Here is an 18846-nt window from a genome sequence, read left to right on the forward strand (position 1 = left end):
TTATATTAAAAAAAAAAATAATTTGGGAGCTGTATTTTAGCCTAAGACAAGACTAGCATGCAAAGTGGAACCTGAAAGGTAGTATAGATTAACCTTAAATTTGTTTTAATCTCATTAAGACTGAATGTACATTTTTTTAAAGTGCTCTTGAACTTTGGAAATTGGCTCTGCCCAATTCTCAGCCAGTAACTTCCACACACAATGTACTCAGTTTAAAATTAAGGCATATTTTTAGTTTGTAGCTTCCAGGTTCTTTACAGTCACTTCAGCACAAAAAAGTCAATCCGTCTTATTTTGTTTTCATTAATTATTATCGATAATCATCATGTCCGTGGTTAACTGTGGAGCTACGTTGTCTTCTGGTCTCAGTCCCTTCTTACCAGTCTGTTCTCTTTAACGAAAAAGCATTGATGTAATTAACAGGGATTTAGGAAAAATAATTCTACAGCTCACACATGCAGACGCACACACACACCAAGAAGCTAGCTCTGAGCAATATTGGTTCTACAGACATAAAGGCAATAATAAGAGGCAGCAATCAGCCATTTCAGACTGAGCAAGCAATTGTGAGAGATTGGAATTGGGACTCTAAAATATGTGTGTTCTTAGCAGAATGCAAGGGCTTCCTGAAGATGGATAATGATAACTGCAGATGTGGAGCTGCAGAGGAATAAGTTTTCTACAAGGATGTTCCAGAAGAGCAAAACTAAAATTCCTGGAGGTGAAATACTTCTCCTCAGACAGTTTGCCTGACATGTTCATAAAGCATTGTTTACTCATTGAAGTTCCTTTAGCTTAGCATTGGAGGCTGGTTTAGTTCCCCAACACTTCTCTTGAGATTAAATAAATACATTTTGCAGAGTGGTTTTTAAATACCTGAGTAGAAGGATCTCAAGAAGTTGCTTCACTTATTTACTTAACTGAAGTTGCTTCAGTTACTTAGTTTTGCTTTTGCATTACTTAAGTTCATGTTTTACTTCTCCCCAAATCCTTCTTTGCCTGCTTCTGTTTCTGTTAAGAATGTATGCAAATGGAGCACATCTAGGATGTTTCATGGTGAGAACCTCATAGGGACTAGTCTCTTATTTACGTGGCACAAAGCATGATTTAATCATAATCTATGAAAACAATAGTTTAAAGAAAAGCCTTAGTGCTAGTGTGGAATTCAGCAAAAAATCAATTCTCTTGGTGTGAGAACTGATGCCTTTTTTTATGAAGAGTGTGGTTTAAAGTATTCATCTAGTGCTTAAAGAATTTCAGCTCTCTTGGCCTGTGTCATTGCTCTAAATACATGGATATTTCTTTGGTATGATGGTGAACTTTGTTCCTTATGGATTACAATGAACTCTGTATGAAAATTAAGGGAAGGAGCCTTTTTGCTGGTGTAACCATTCAACTTTTTACAAAAGGCTTTACCATTATTTTCAGCAAACACTTAAAAATTTTGGTAGAAGCCTATGCATTCAGACAGTCAATGTTCATGGCCTGTTTTCTCCAATAGTGATTGAATTGTGGTTGTTTGTGGGTTTTTTTTACAGTTGATGCCAGTTATTTTGGTTTCAGGAACAGTCATGCATTACTTCAATCTAAACCACAGACTCTGATACATGGTACATAGGTATAACCTGTAATGTGAATTCACTGTGGTTATAGGAATGTCTCATAATGGGGAACTTGCCCTTTGAGAGGACAATTTTAATCTTCCTTCTAACCAAATTCCTATTCTAGGTCTCCAGAATGGTTGCACACTGATGGTCTTAAAATGATTCTTCTCCCCCATATTGGGGAAGTAGCTTTCCCTGTAAAATCTACCTCCTATTCAACAGACTTGCAAACTCGTTTTGTCTCTTAAAAAAAAACAAACACCAAAACAAACCCCAAGCACCCACCAAAACCAACAAACCACAGCCCCCACCGCCAACAAAAAAGCAACAAACTGTGCAAAACCACCTCCCCACAAAAAAACAGCCAGAAAAAAAAAAAAACCAACCACCCACCATCAGCTTCTCCTTTGGCAAGATACTCTTGATAGAAGGTTAGTGCTTGCTGATAAAAGGCAAGCAGAAGCTGCTTATGATCCATCTTCAGTGCCTGGGCTTCAGAAATTGCTTTGACTCTCAGCTTCTTCCTTTGGGCTCTGCAAATAATGAAGCAGTTATTGCTGTGCTAGGGCTGTCTATATTCCACACTGGATATGTGGAAGGCCGTGGATGCATAGCCTTTGCCCATGGAAGCAAAAATGCCAGCATTGCTACTGTCAGTAGTCTTTTATGCTGAAATAAATCTTTGGTTCTACCACTCTGACACTTGAGCTTTGGCTTTCTAGTTTTATCTGACTGACTCTGAGACTTCCTCTCATAAGGGGTGAACTGTGTGGGACCACACTCTGTTTTCTGCTGCTGAAAAAGTTCATAGTAAAATGTCACAGTGGAGGTTTTTAACAGAAGTATCATTCAATGTGATGAATAATAGAAACATCACTGCTGGGAAGACAACAGCACTAGAAAGGGTGCTCATGTTTAAAATGGAAAAAAAAATCATAGTGAATGCAAATAGGCATTTATTGGAAACGGGGAGTCTTAGCTGTCTTGTTAGGCATTTCTAAAAATGAGAATGAAATAACTTTGTCATTGTTGGCCTTAAGGTGTGAAGGTTGAAAATAATTGAGATAGAAAAATAACCTAATACAATAATCCTGGTATTTTCAGCGCTTGACATAGTTACAAATAATTAGACCAAGTAAGGAATTAAAGCTCATAACTAACAAGCAAGAACACCCAAAAGGCAGGAGCAGAGTTGAGAGATGCGGGAAGCTTGGAGAGAGATGTACTAGGACAGAACAGGTCCGGATGGCAGTTTTGTACTCTCTGGGATGGAAGTACAGCTAAAATGGTTGGCTAGGGACAGGTGACAGAACTAGTCAAGGACAGAAAGGTAGGTCAGACAGAATTATTCAAGAATGTGAGAATTCTAACAGCCAGGGGAAGCAGCACTGTTTCTCGAGTAATTACTCTTTGGTCACTGAGCAGCTTTGCCAGGCATCCTGCAGCAGGGGTATGTAGATTACTTTATTTTGTCTTTGGAATTAGATGAAGTCATCAACGGCACAGAAAACCTTTTCATGTTGGAAACAGTGGCGCTCTTTCCTCAAAAACTCCCTTCACCAGTGCCCCCACATCCCATCTATTGCACGGGTTTTTTATTATTATTTTGGTCAGCTTTTCATAATTTGTGCTACAGTAGAAAATCAACAGCTCAGATTGCTGTCTGTAAGAGAAAGGGGGGTCAGCTCATGGTCAAAAGTTGCTTATTTACTCAGAATTTCAATTTAGAATTGTTATTGCTGCCAAGAGAGTGAGTTTTCTAAGAATATTCACATTTTCTTTTATGATTCAATTCTTCTAACACCTCTGTGGCTTAACCCCAGCTGGCAGCTAAGCTCCACCTAGCCACTTGCTCACTTCCCCCTGGTGGGATGGGGAAGAGAATCAGAAGAGGAAAAGTGAGAAACCTCATGGGTTGAGGCAAAGACAGTGTAACAGGGAATGCAAAAGTGCGCACACAAGCAGAGCAAACCAAGGAATCCATCCCCTTCCCCCGATGGGCAGGCGTGGCTCAGCCATCCCCAGGGCAGCAGGGCTCCATCACGCCTAACGGTGCCTGGGGAAGGCAAACGCCATCCCTGCCAATGTCCCCCCTTCCTCCTTCTCCCCCATCTCCATGTGCTGAGCATGATGCCGTGTGGTATGGGACAGCCCTGGGGGCAGTGGGGGTCACTGTCCTGCCCGTGTACCCCCAACCCCTTGTGCTCACCAGCCCCTCGCTGGTGGGGTGGGGTGAGGGGCAGGAAAGGCCTTGGCTCTGTGCAAGCCCTGCTCAGCAGGAGTGAAACCACCCCTGGGTTATCAGTGCTGTTCCCAGCACAGATCCAGAACACAGCCCCATCCTAGCTGGTGTGGAGGAAATTCTCTCTATCCCAGCCAAAATCAGCACACCTTGACTATGTGAGGCTTTTCACAGGTACAAACCAATGGACAAGATCCCCATTTGTCTACTGGCTGAAACATATACCTGGCATTTTAAGCATTATTTGCAAAAAAATGTAACTGGCAAAATACAGATTTCTTGCAAAATGTCCTTTTTAAGCTGAGGACTAGTTTGGGAATGGAAGAGTGGTTTTCACTGTCAATTTCTATTGGTTTTTAAACACACTAAGGGTGTTTATTCTCCTCTCGGTGGATATTGAGTGAGAAGCAGTGGCAAGTAACACAAGGTAAAATGTTTGTGTGACACCAAGCCACAAGTGCGTGTGCATATATATCTTAAGCTGCCTTCTGCTCTGCGAAGTTAACTCTTCTTGCCTTTCCTGCAGAGAAAACCTGTGCCATTTAGAGGGTCTGTCCAATGCTATTGCAGGAAAATTTTAATGGATAGATCTCTTTTTCCTGCTTCCCCCTTTCCCCTGTGCAACCCCCACCCCCAGGAGTAACTACTGTAGCTTTTCAAATCAGTGGCCACAAAAGTACCATATTGTATACTGCTAAAGCATACTACATTTATAAAAGTATAATGTTAAATTTATCTTGCAATATCCATGGAATTTTCTCTTTGTTATTCCTCATACTGGAAAGTTCTATGGTGTATCTTCAAAGACTCCTGTTAAGAGAGAGGACATTGATATAATTTCTGGTTAGGTGACAACCAGTGGTCAGTGAACACAGTGACATTACTAACCTAATGTCACTCTGTAGAGATAATCCTCATGGAGTGTGTCATTAGAGACAAGTTTTGCCTGTAGAAGTGTTTTTACAAAGAATGCTTTTGTATGCTGTGAATAAGTGACATAAACACATCACTGGTGGGTGACTTAACAGTTGACATGGTAATAAATAATGTGGAAATCACTGTCAGGGAATTCTGCATCATTTGTTGCAGTCATGTATGTGACACTGTGTTAGTTTGTTACCCTCTGGCAGGAGTAGTTAGAGACCACTCAGTGTCTAGCTTTGTGACTGCCCTCAGTCATCTTATTAATTGTGCATTCCTTGTTTTGTGCTGCATCTTAAGCTGGACAGATACAATTATACGGTGAGATTTTTAAGCCCCCTTGTGCTGTGTTATCAGTATTTTTTCATTGTTGAGGATTCTTAATTTTAGGTCAAAAACCTTGTTACTCTGACTTGGTCAGTGGTTAGCTAGTCAATTTTTGACAGCAAAAATTATTACCTAGACCAAAGGTCAATACTACAGAAGTAGTGTAGCTCACATTGCCCTGTCGTAATCAATTGAACTGTACTAGACAATTCAATATTGTAATAATACTCAAGCATGTTTAATATGTAAAGAAAGTGGAATTTGGGAATTAAGCTACATAACTGTGATGGGATAGATAATTCTGTGTTTTATTCAGGGGTGTGAAGAAAGTGCAAGTAGACTGCCACTGCATCCTGCTGTAGATTGTAATTGCACACAGGCATTGGCCAAAGACTGACAGCCCTGCCAGTATGTCAGTGTGTCGCCACCGACTGCAGTGAAATTCCTACTAATTTGCACCGGCACGAGTAAAGGGGAATTTGACCCAAGTTTCTTGGTTAGTTAACTAGTCTGCTACTTAAAGGCTGTCGCCTGCCCCGTTGAATTCACTGCTGCTGCACAACAGTAAAAACTGCTGTTATATTTTGTTCCTGCAGTCTTTAATGACTAGTTGCTTGTTACTGCTCTTGGGTGTTAATCTACGGTGGGCCTCAGTTAACTTCACAGCTGCCAAGGTGAAAATATTGCTTGCAAAAGCAATTCTGATGGTTATGAAAGAGCAGTCACTTCTTTTAAATATATTTAAAACTCTTAATTTCAGTGGAAGTACAGCAATTTACTTCAGCTGAAAATTTGGCTAATTGTTGTATTTGTGTTCTATTTGTACAATCAGAAATGATGCTGCAGTACCGTGTCCCGGGGAGAAAGTAAGCCATCCACGGGAAACTTGCATGCAATATTCCTTGAAATTATGTAAGAACATTGTTTCTACTGTTCTATTCTTTAAGAACCACATGTTTCAAAGACCTCTCTAAACTTTCTAATCTCCTTATGTGGAGAAGCTTTGTAGCGCTTTACATTACCTGACTTTTGTGTAGAAAATTCATTTAAAGCATACAAAAATAGAGGGGTTCCCCTTTTTTACCAGTGACTTTCTTCAGGATCCTGTGTTTCACTAGTTTTAATACTGTCTATGCATCACTGTTTATCTCTTAAAGCTGGCTCTGATAGGTAGCTTGCGGCAGACAGATGTAGATTACTTAAACTTTTCCCTACTAGTATTTTCTTACAGCTTTTTATGTTCACTGCGAAGTCTGACTTGGACTCAAATCTAGAAATTACAAGAGTCAAGGAAGTCATCAGCTGACTGTCAGTTTTACGTATGTGTTTGCTGAAGCTCGCTCTCAAAATGAAAAACAAATTCTTTTCCAGGTATCCCGCTTAATAGTCATTTGCAAAGCAGTAAAAATAGATGCCCTGTTTAGAAATTAAATAGCTCCAGAGTCTGGCCTGGCTTTACAGACCAGCATGCACGAGAATCTTCAGGTAAACCGAATAACTTAAGTAAACGTCACTTCTCTGAATGGGTTAACTTCAAAAAATTAATTATAACCACAATGTGATTTAAAATTTTTTCTTGTTGTTATAATAGTTGATATTCATACCTTAAACAATGATACTTGCTCCAATCTCTTGCCCAGTTTGCTGTTACTCAGGGACCCACTTAATTGAGTTGCTTTGTCAAGTGTTTTCTCCCAGTTTGTTCTGTAAATGAAACCTATAGTGTACAGCCTTGCTTACGTCTGTAGTGTCTTTGCCAATATGTGAGGCTTTATTTATATTATACTTTTCTTTCCTCTGACAGATTAAACCTGTGACAATTAAAACTGATGCCAACTTTGGTCTGTGGGTTAGCTGAGGTGTTTGAAGTGTGCACAGGGAGGTGATACACCAAATGGCCAAGCTGCCAGGTAGCCTGTTCATTGCATGCTGTGGGCCTGGGTTCCAGCATCCATCAGAGGAATCGGAGGTCTCTGAATCCCACTCTTCCCCACCCCACCTACTTTTTGTGGAAGTGATGGGGAATATTTGCTGTCATGAGTTTCATGTGGGAGGCATATATCTTAAAATATCACTTTAAATTGTATAAGAAATTAAAGGGGAACAATTACTCGTGAAGTCAACATCAGTTTTAGATTTAAGTCTGCCATAATTTTGAGGAACTCAGTTTTTTTGTTTGTTTCCTTCAATATGGACTGGAGGTGGAGTGATAAATGTGAACTCGTCTATTATTGGGGAGGGTAATGTCATATTGCCTTGAAACTACGTAAAATTCTTTAATTTGAGTTATAAGCAGATATTATTTCTGTAGCTGTGATTTGCTCTCCTTCCCACTATGGATGCAGTATGTGAAGACCCTGAATCTACCTGGAAAATCACATTATAGATCAGAGTTAAGCGCTTTGTTACCTTTCACAGAGACTTCTGCATTACATTCAGTCATTGTTCTTCATTGTGTTGCTGTGGGTTGCGGTTTTTTTAGTACTGTGAAAGATTCCAGCATGCTTTTTGGCCACTGTTGAAACTGGTTAAGCTAATTAGCGATGAGTGGTTTTGGTTACTTGGATTATTTATATCTTTCACTTATTGTACGGATATAAACATAAAAGCTTTTAAGCCTAACACCTCTGTAATAAAAGGATCTTGATTTAAGTAATATTTTTAAGACGGGGCCTCCATAGTTATAAAGGAACTCAGGGGTAAGAATTGCAGATGATTCTTTTCTGTTCTGATAGGAGCTCTTCTAAGTTTTTTGACAGAGTTGCGGTGTAATCATGCAGGCAGGTGCAGAGTATGCTGGCATGTACATAAGGAACCCATTTACTGGGTCACTGTCACTTTAACAGCAGGGAGCTTGACTCCCTGAGGTGCCTCTAAAGCATTTCAGGATCACTGAGTCAGGACTAAATAACACCCAGCTGGGTAAGAACCTGTCAGATAATCCAGCTAATAGCTGGCTTAGTTATCAGTGCCCTTCTCTATCTGCCTCCTCTTCCCCTGCCTTTCTGAATGTATGATGCATTTCCCACAACATCATGTTTAAAAGCCTCAATAATCCTGTAATGGCAGCTGATGGAGACCTTTTATATGTTGATTCCTTTTTGCCTTGGTTTCAGAAAGATGGTGAAAGTTTGCATGATGAAATCTTGGTTAGAATGGCTTTTTTTTTGTGTGTGCAGGTGTATTTCAGGTAGGATTTCTACTCTTTGGAGGGGCATAATTCTAACAGTCAGCATTAATGTAATTGCTTCTGGAAGAAATGTCATCTTTTTCCTCTGTGAGAATGCAACTATGGCATTAGTGTAATTGCTTCTGGAAGAAATGTATTCTTTTTCCTCTGTGAGAATGCAGCTATGTAACCAAATTTTTCTGTGAGTGTGCCCATTTCATAAATACGTCTGTTCTTCATGCCTTTAAGGTCAGTGACACAAAGTCATGAAGTTGCAGAGCATGAGCATGTCCACAGCAGACTTGTGAGTATTCATATAGAACTTTATAATAAGTTTCTTGCTCAACCAAAAACCTTGCCTATTGCTAAAGGCCTGCTTACATGAGGAAATATTGCTGCTGTTTTTAAAGGGAGTTGGACCAAATCTCAAGACTGTTAAATAGCTGCTATTGTTTCTTATTAGTTAACACTGGTATAGTGTTTTAAAATACCCATGTGGCTCCATAACTACAAACATTTTATTACAGGATTCTGTACTCCAAATCAGATTTCTTCATCCTGGAAGGTAATTGTGCCCAAAAAGAAAAAAAATCAAGTTCAGGGGTAGAATATAAACTTGTATGTTTAACCGTAAAGGTCCAGAATGGCCACACTTCTACATGTAATTAACTTTACTTACAAGTATGCCACAAAATCAGTGAGAGGTTTTTTCTTCCATGTCTTCGTTTAGCCCATTCTGTTGCTTCCTTGTCTCAGAATGTTTAACTTCACAGGCTATGCTTCGTGGAAGATAACATTGATACTGAATTCCATATAACAATCTAGAATATAGAACAAACCTAATTAAATGTTCAAATAACTGATGCTATAAGGTAACTTGGCATGTTTGTATTGATCTAAAGGTGATGACACTCTACTTCATAAAAAATGCTAATTCAGAAATCTTTAAAAGACTTTGGTCCCCTCAAAGGAGATTAAAGACTGTCTAAATATGCTGTGGTATAACATAGGTAGGAGAATCTTTCAGATAACATTGGGTCACAAACTAGTTCCAGATATGCATGTTCAAGGTAATACTGACTTGCTTTTGCCACATTGTTTCAACACGTTTTCAGAAACTGTGAATACTGTTGGCGTCCGACTTACCAGCCTGCAGTTGTCAGACCTATCAGTCCCATATATCTGCACTGTACTCACTAACCTTTAGATAGCTGGCCAGTCCTGAATGTAAATTAAGACTGCCTTGAACTTCCAAGCCTGCCTTTGTAGTTAGAGTGACTTGCATCCTTGCCCTTGCCCAGGGTACAGGTCAAACAGCTTGTGATTAGCTTTTTGTGAAGTTGCCTCAAACATGTTTCCTATTTTCTAGGTATACAGGCAGCCCTGATTCTGGTACTTGCCAAGTTTTGAGTCAGTTTGCAATCTTCCTGCTGTCCGAGCATAGTTCTGTGTAATACATTTACCTTTTCATTTAGTGTATTTTTACATCCTGCTGTATCTGGGTGCAACAGGGTACTGTCAGCTTTGTCAGTTTGACCTTCAGTGCTGCTATGAAGTACTTAATTCTTGGCTAATCAGACTGCTTAATTAGCTGAATATTCTTAACTTGGTAAATTTAAATAGAGGGGTTGTAGCATCCAGTGTAACTGTACTTAAGAAAACTGCCTTAACTATTTTCAGTCTTTCTTATCAGAATTTTATCCAGACTGAAAATCTGTCAAGGTTCAGTCTGAATCAAATCAACATAGTTAATACTTAGGCTAGGCTTTTTCTCTGCTCTGTGCTAAAATACTGTGTGCAGTTCTTGAATTTGGTGTCTTATTTGCAGTGTAGAAAGCGGGCGGCTTTGAGCAGACCATAGGCAAATGTGCACAGCATTTGAAGGGGAGGAATACCTTGCTGTCGTTCTGTAGAAACACTCTCTGGGAAATGAGAAAGTGGCATTAATGGGTTCCAAGAGACATGATGAAACCATATTGTTCTGCTGGCAGAAAGGAGATGGCCGTAGGAAAGATCAGACGGTGGGTGTAAGCTAAACGTATCGCATGACGTTTGACAGAGTGGAAGATGTATGTTGTAGACACATGGAAGCAAAGAGAGGAAAAAGCAGTCAGGAATCCATTGTGTGTAGGTAATATGCTAGCAGGCTATGATGATCCCATTGAAATGTCTTGTACACCTTCTGGGTAAGTTTTCCTTTGTAGGTTCTACTAGTTTCCCATCAGAAGCAGGGCTTTTCCTTCCTTGGCACCTTTGCCCTTCAGTCCCAAGTGTGTTGCTACCTGGCCTCTTCATACCCGAGTTCAAGGCTAATCTTGTTCCCGTCTAATGCTTGTTGACTATGTCTCAGCTCCCCAGAGGTACTTTGGTGTCTGTCCTGCAGCTGGATCCTGTTCCATATCTTTTCCTTCAAATACATGTCAATAAGAGGTTTTGTACAGTTAGGTTTCAGTAAGCAAAACATATCTTTAAATCCTCCACAGAGGCGCATTCTGTAACAGCAATAATGCAGGAGAGAATAAATGCATCTCTGTGGCAAACTCTGAAGTCTGCTAGGCAACCCCCTGGAAAAGAGTCGTCTTAGTGCTTTTGGAATGAAATGTTGCCTTTACTGTGACAGAGCTTGGAATTGTAAGTGGAAACCAACTGTGTTTGTAGGACCTGGGAATTTCAGTTCTTAACTTGTGGTGACAAAGGAAGCAGGACTGGGTTTTCTGGGAGCCAGTGTGTTGTGACCAGCTACATGCCGTTACTAATAAAAGGGCCTAAAAGGGGTAGGAAATAAAGCTGATAGGGCAAGTGACTTTCATTTCCAGGATCATGGGGAGTCTAACTGGGTAGTTCTGGGAAATCAGGCTGGTAGTAATGCCTATGATCATCTGTAGCTAATCTGCAGCCACTGTGATGCTTTGGAGTTAGAACATTTTGCTCTGTTGGTACGAAAGTAAAAAGATCCCTCTTTTCAGGGTGGAGTCTGGGATCAGCTGTTACAGGACACTGCACCTCGCCCCGCCTCTCCTCCAAGTCATATTATAATGATAGCAGTATATTCAGGGCTATGAGTTTCAGTGTTGCGGAATTTAAGTGATGTGTCTCTGACAATCCCACAGACAAGGTGAACTTTTCACAAACAGTTAATCCTAACACAAGTTACCAGGCATCTGCTGTGGCTGGGCACGCATGTGAACATTGACTGAAATGTTGCAACTTCTTACTCATGCAAACACACCTGTATTATTGTCATTATGCCAATTAAAGAGTTCAAGTTGCAGAAGTCATTTATGTTCAGCATGTGCACACCTTGAAATCTCCCAAGTGCTACAAACTGAAGGTATCTTCACTTCTGGAAAGCTGCTAGTTAAAGACATTATGCAAAAAGCGAGACATGAAGTTAGTCTTGATCAAGGCTCTGGGCTCATGTATTTGCCATGCTTGGTGAGACACAATTTTTTACCATTTTCTGATATATTCTCTGTGACACATAATCATTGATTTGTTGTCTACTATTTTCAGGTTTTGAAGATACATAGTGAATCTGAAGAAATAGCAAGAGTTGAAAGATGCCACTTCTATCAAACTTGGTATTTCACTGGTTAGTAATGATCTTCCTCAATTTACCTTCCAAGTAAGAGGCTGGTGCATTGGCTATAGGCCCCAAGCTCATGCTGGGATGTGACCGTGCTTTTGGAAGAGTCAAGTTTAAGGTGTGACACTAAGTTACTGTGCTCCAGAAAACAGATAAGAGAAAGAGAGTGGAGAGGTGCACAGCTCTTACCTAATACACCTGCGGAAAAGCTAGAGCTGGGCTCTGAAGGGGTTTGTACGCTAGGGAGGTGTTGGCTTCCCAAATGCTGTGCTGGAAGGTGTCTTGTAGTGAAATGGTAATTGCATTGTGCTGTGTCTAGGTGGTGGCTGGAAGAAATAGAGGCATCCCCTCCTGATACAGTTGCTTTGCAGAGGAGTTTAAAATAGTGGAGGTGTCCTATCTGTTGCAGGGTGATGTTGCATCATAATGCCCTCTTTGAGTTTTGCTATGCAGTAGCATTGCTTTTCATTGGCTTGATCTTCTAGAGAAAGTGGATTTTCTTGTTTTGCCTCAAAGGGATATATTGTTTTACAATTAACTGAAAAATTAAGATGAAGAATTTAAATCTGTGATTCCCTTATCATTAATAATGTGAGTTTGTATTGGTTTAAGTATGACTTTTCAAGGAGATAATGAATTGGTAGTGCCTGTTCTGCAGTGGGGTAGAAACCCATGTAGATGACTCTCGTTTCACCCTCTTACTACTAACTGCAGGGTGACTTAGAAAGCTTTAACCTCTCCTCACGCTTCTTGTAGCCTTACATCAAAGTCTATTCCCAGCCATGCTAAGTAATACTTCGTTTTATCCAGATATGAGTCAGGCTTATTCATTGCACTTATTCTTTAGTCTTTCTTGACCTGTTTCAATTTTAGTCAGCAGCAGAGTTATTGCCTACATGCTGATAGCTCTGTTGTCATTTTGCTATTGACTTCTTATTTTTACTAAAAAACCCCAAACCCAATCTTTTGTATTAAATTTCATTTTGAAGCCTTGAAGTATTTCCCCAGGTGTTTTGAGGATCTCTTGTAAAATGTTTATCTTGCAGGCTTCTTACAACACCAAAACGAAGGGCTGGGTGTTGGGGTCTGCTGCTGCACAGATACACAAGTGGGTTTGCGCTAGTTCTCCACAGCACTGTTACGACTGTTGCATGAACATAGAGACCAGGATGCTGTAGCTTTCAATATTATGCAGGGTCTTTCAGATTCACAAAAGATATCTAAGTGCCCAGATACCGCTAGCGGTCTCAATGTGCCCAACGTGCCTTTGGAGAAGCTAGTTAAATTCTTGGCAGGTGTCTTAATGAAGCAAGTTTCCATAATTAAACACAAGCATTCCTAGATGCTCCCTTTACTCTGCTGTGTCCATTCAGGAGCTGAAATTACATGTATCTGGGCTAGATTTCCTGCAGATCTTCCCAATTTCTGGGCTTTCTCATTTCAAAGTATTGATTAATCAGACTTGTGATACCAGAGCACTTTGTGTGCAGTAGAGACTGTGTTAATAATTGTTTTTCTAATTTTTTTGTTTTTTTGCAGTTGAAGGCTGCTTGGCGTTGCTGCTGATGGCTGCCCAAGGATTAAAAGTTCAGAGAAACTGATTCCTAGCTCTGTACATGAGACTGAAGACACGTTGCCACAGCAGTGTGTGGTATGGGCTGCTAAATATTTGGAGGTTTTTAGATGTTTTCCCTGTTGCCAGTAAAAAGCCAGACACGGTGATCCTGTAGTGTGAGGCCCTGGGAGCTGTCTGGGCTTGTGTTTGTCGGAGCTGGTCGGGGCTTGTTTTCCTGTGGCCTCCTTGGGGCTGGCGTCACAGCCCTGGGGGTCGGTATGTGACAGACCACAGCCTGGTGTTGGCTGCGGCTGGAGGAGGCGAGTGGGCACCTGCCTGGCTCTGGCTGGGATCTGGAGGGACGAAGCAGCGCGTGATCAGAAAATGTGTGAAGATAAGCCCCTGTGGCCAAGGCTGAGCAGGAAGAGGTATTTCCCTGCCTGAGGCAATTGGACTGTAGAGTCAGGTGGACATACCAGGATGCCTTTGTGTAACACTTTCACCTGTGTAAGCAATGAGGTTTTTTTTATTTAATAATATGACTAACAATAAATTTTTAGCTCCCTTTCAATGTTGTTCCCTTTTACCCATCATAAGTCTTTTATTGCCTTTAGAAACTCCTCTTTAATTGCAGAATGCTGAAGAAATAAACAGACTTAAACCAAATTCTGCTAAAACTCAACAGAGCTGTCTTGTTTAACTAATGCCAGGCTGCTCGCAATGTATGTACCCTCTTTGAACATATCCAGCCCTTTGGACCACGACCAGTAGTTGAACTGCATTATTTCATCAGATGAATCACCTAATTATTTTCTAGTTTCTAATAGAGGTGATTCTTCCATGTTTCTCCTTTTTGTTTTGTGAAACAAACTTGATATAGTTTAACTTTCTTTCAAATAGATTCTAATGAAAGCTAAGAGTTATCAAAGGAGTAACAGTCCTACCTTGTCTTTTCAGGCTTTATTGTGAAATATGTTTACATAATGCTGAACTGTTCATTCATTAAACATATGTTCAAATTTTTTTATTTAATGTATAATCATGAAGACATAGATTTGGGGGAGGAATGTTAGCATTTCTGTTGAACCAAATCTTTCTTAACCCCAAAACCCAAATGAGTTCTTGAAGGATTTAAAGATTTGGCTTATCAGAATACAAAAGGATGAAAGACAGGGTGACAAATACTAAGGGTAATAACAAAGAACTTCCTTTTTAGCTTTTCAATCCAAGTCTGATTTTAAGCACTTTATACATCCTGCTGTGAAACAGATACTGCTAGCGTATAAGAGTATTTAAAGACAGACGCACAAACTATTCTTTTCCTATCTATTGAAACGTTGAAAATATCTGTGTTTTTTAAGTATTGGCAGAAGAATTTTGAGTGAGCTGCTGTGACAGGAAATTACAAAATGAACCCCAGCCTTGAAATGTGATTTTGCCTTGCACAGATAGATCCTTTAAACTAAGGTCTGATTCCTTTGCAGAACAGGCCCCTTCTAGCTTTGAGCAGGAAGCCCAGGTGGGCTGGTAGGCACCATGGCACCCCAGTTTTGCTTTACCTATGTGTACATGTGCAGAACAGCTCTACACAGAGCACACAGCAGTGAAAAGAGTGCCTCTTGGAAAGCATTCGTTACTGAGTGTGCTGATTTAGTGCACACATCTGCTCATGCAGTATAACCCTTGCAAGAAATGTTGATCTACTGGTTTTGTGCAGAGCCCACTCCAGGTGTGAGTATGTTTCCAGGAAGTATTCACCTGCAAAATGTCTGTGAAGCTGATTTATCTTCACCTGTACAAGTCTGACACCTGAGGGGTGTTCTGTGTTCATGCCTAACCTGTGCAGCCCATGTACAAGTTCCTGTATGTGAACCTGTGAATGGAAGTAAAATGGAAGCATCAGCAATACTCAAATAATGCTCTGCTCATCTGTTCCTCATGAGAAGTTCACCACCAACTTAGCAACGCACTTTGGAGTAAGTTGTTATCAAACACACCATTTACTGTCAGAGAGCAGCAAAAGAGTCATACCTCCTCATTCAAAAAGCAGATGAGAACTCACTTTGATGGTAGCTAACACGTACTGTCTTGCAAAGAAACGGGAAGTTGGGGAGTGATGTTTGTTAGTAAGAATTACCCATAGACCTAAAGAATAGCCAAAATACATTTCTGTGAATAGTCATTGTGCAATAACCCTCTCTGGTTGCTGTTTTGCTTCTGGCCTCTCAAATCTCGGTACAGAATAGGTCCTGGCTACTGCTTATTGGTCTATGTACATTCCTGTACATATAAATGTTTTGGGGGGAGCCTTGTACCATGCGCAGATGCGTAGCACAGTTGCTAAGCCACTGATTTTTTTTTTTTACTTGAAAATCACTGCTTCAGAAGTGAAATCTAGCTTTATTTGTAAGCAATCTCCAGTGATGTTTTTATTTTGCCTCAAAGATTGTGAATCCTGTAACTGTATTTGAGCGGCTAACAGCAGCACAATCCATGTCATGTGCTCCTACTCCCTACATCATCTTGGTACATTCACTCTGTAACTCTAAATTAAAAAATACTGTAGGAGAGCTGACACCAATGCTGTGAGAGCATTGTGTAGTAATTGCATAGTGTTCTAGAAAGTCCCCTGTGAGGTCTGCAAATGAGGAGGGCAGAGCTCTGTCGTGGTGGCAAAATATGGATCCAAGCAGGGCTTTCTGCAGTGGAAAGCTCTTGTTCGTTTCATGTATGAGTAAATTGTACAAATTGGTTTGTGAAGCCAAGATTTCGATTGGGCTTGTTAACTAAAAGAAATAGAGCAGAAGACAAATAAGCATATTCTGATTTACTGGGTGCACTTCAGTACATGCTCTATGTTCCTTTGATTTGAAAATCTTTGGGGTGGCAGTGTTCCTACTCCCAAGCGAGTAGCAGACCTCCTGCTGTTTGTTATGTTACTGTTTATATTTTCTTTCTATTTTAAGTTGGGACAGTGCATGTCAGTCCTCCTTCACTAGTTCCATAGCTTTATCTAACTAAAGATGAGCATAAAACCAACTTTTTTTTATCAGTATCTAAGAAAAAGATGTGAATGAGATTTGGTACCTCTCCTGTATGCATACATGCAGGCTGGACAAATGGGCTGACAGGAACCTCATGAGGTTGAACAAGAAGTGCAAAGTCCTGCCCCTGGGAAGGAACAACCCCAGGCACCTGTACATGCTGGGGCCACCCCGCTGGGAAGCAGCCTGATAGAAAAGTATGCGGGGTCCTGGCAGGCGCCAGGCTGACCATGAGCCAGCACTGTGCGCTTGCTGTGAAGAAGGTGAATGGTATCCTGGGCTGTTAGGCAAAGCTTTGCCAGCTGGCCAGGAGAAGTGATCCTTCCCCTCTACTCAGCACTGGTGAGGCTGCACCTGGACCACTGTGTCCAGCTCCAGGCTGCTCAGTACAAGAGATAAGGACATACGGCAGAGTCCAGCAAAGGGCTGCAAAGATGATTAAGGGACTGGAGCACCTCAGATATAAAGAAGGGTTGATTAGAGATGGGACTGAGCCTAGAGAAGAGAAGGCACAGGGGGGATGTTGCTGATGTGTATAAATACCTGAAGGGAGGGTGTAAAGAAGGTGGAGCCAGGCTCTTGTCAGTGGTGCCCAGTGACAGGACCAGAGGCAGCGGGCACAACCTTAAACATGGTAGGTTCCATGTGAACATCAGGAGATGCTTCTTTTCACTGTGAGGGTGACTGAGCATTTGAGCAGGCTGCCCAAGAGTTTGCAGTCTCAGTCCTTGGAGATACTCGAAAGCTGTCCGGACATAGTCGTGGACAACCTGCTGTAGGTGACTCTGCTTGGGCAGGGTGGCTGGACCAGATGACCTCCAGAGGCTCCTTCCACCCTCGGCCACAGTGCGATTCTGTGATATTAAGGTGGTTGAACAACTGACGGGCAGAGGTTTCCACTCTTATTTAGTTTTTGGAAATAAGTAACTTTTACTAAATGCTGTAATCAAATGTTATTTGACATTCAAATTCAAAGTTGATGGTAAATTTCAGCATGTGTGTCTTGTTTTAAGTTTCTGACTGTATAATATATTTGAGCTTTCGAACAAACGCTGTATGTGCTGCAAATACATGACTTTCTTGGATATGGATATGTTTGCTAGTGCCTGAACCTCCAGGTGATAGCAGTGATTTCAAGTCCCTCAGGCAGTTATGCAAGTCTTATTAGGTGTTAGCGGTAACAAATGCTCTTAATGCATGCAACTAAGCTGGAAAAGCTGAAAAAACTCATGCAGGGTATTCCTGCCTTCAGCTGACAAGAGTGATCGCAGCTCCTTTATAGATATCTAAGTCACATTTCGTTTAACTAGATTGATAATAAGTTAGTCACAGCACTGGGGGTTCTCCACAGAATGCGTGACCCTGACAAAATATTTGGACGCTTAGTCTGTGGTTCGAGCTGTCATGATGAGACGGCTATCGGGAGTTCAGCTGGCAGAAGCAGTTGACTCGAATAGAGCATATAAGCTGCAGCAGCAGCAGCTTCTCTAGTCTGTGTGGTGTTTCCAGTCACCTTGACTTCCAGGGTGGGCTGTCTGATAGTGCAACTTGAAACAGCTCAAAATAATCTAGAGAAGCCTAGAAATTGCAAAACGGGCAAAATTTTTAAACTGCAGAAGAGATTTAGGAGCCAAACTCTCACATGAGCTTGAACCCATGAGAAAATCCCCATGTTACTTCTCATCCCAGTCATCTTCTGTTTGCCAACAACTACAGCTAAGCCTTTCTTAATTTAGGTATATTTCTTAGATGGAAAGGTCTACGGGGAAAATATGGTAGTAGTTTCAAGGCTCATCAGCTTTCCAGCTGCTCATCAGCTTTCCAGCCTATCTGTGAAGGGTCATGGAAACAGTTTGCTTAATACTTTGCATGGGACAGGGCATAGTAGGTTCCAGTTAGCTGCAAGTGTCATTAATTCTACTAACAATACAAAGCAAACCTGAAAGCCCCTGTTAGTTGTTATTTTGGGGTCAAGGTATTGACCCTTAGGATGCATTCAATCAAGGAAAAATTTTACAACCCTGAGCAAAATTATACCACTTGAATATTTATTCTTTGAAGGATTTCTGCTGGGTTTAGCTTAAATTTTGGAGGTAAACAGTGCATTACTAGAGCTTCACATTATGCCAAATTAAATATTTATGTTAAAGTTAGTTTGTGTACCTGCATAAAATAATGAATTAAAGCAGCCTTCCTCTGGCTTAGTCAGTAAACACTTATCTACCAAGTGAGGATCTGTGGAGGGGGAAGGGAAGTTGCAACTTCATCCACTGAATAGGACTTTTGCCAATATCATTTGACAATAGGACTAAAAAGGGGTAAACGACAGGACTTTTGCCACTGCGTTGTCCTGGCGGAGCAGGGTCGTAGGAAGCAGAGCAAGATATGAATATGTGGC

At 41.0% G+C, this 18846-nt stretch overlaps 1 protein-coding gene across 1 annotated transcript in view; it reads left to right on the forward strand.

Moving 5' to 3' along the window:
• Positions 1-14070, forward strand: part of LOC142064490 (protein ELYS-like) — a 28205-nt gene extending 14135 nt beyond the window's left edge. The window contains exons 4-5 of the mRNA XM_075109548.1: positions 11777-11855; positions 13389-14070. Coding sequence (XP_074965649.1) covers positions 11777-11855; positions 13389-13450 — 141 coding nt within the window. The 3' untranslated portion in view covers positions 13451-14070. The remainder of the gene's footprint in view (positions 1-11776; positions 11856-13388) is intronic.
• The last annotated feature ends 4776 nt before the right edge of the window (positions 14071-18846 follow it).

The sequence above is a fragment of the Phalacrocorax aristotelis genome, chromosome 14 (assembly GCF_949628215.1).
Source record: "Phalacrocorax aristotelis chromosome 14, bGulAri2.1, whole genome shotgun sequence".
Taxonomy (NCBI): Eukaryota; Metazoa; Chordata; class Aves; order Suliformes; family Phalacrocoracidae; genus Phalacrocorax; species Phalacrocorax aristotelis.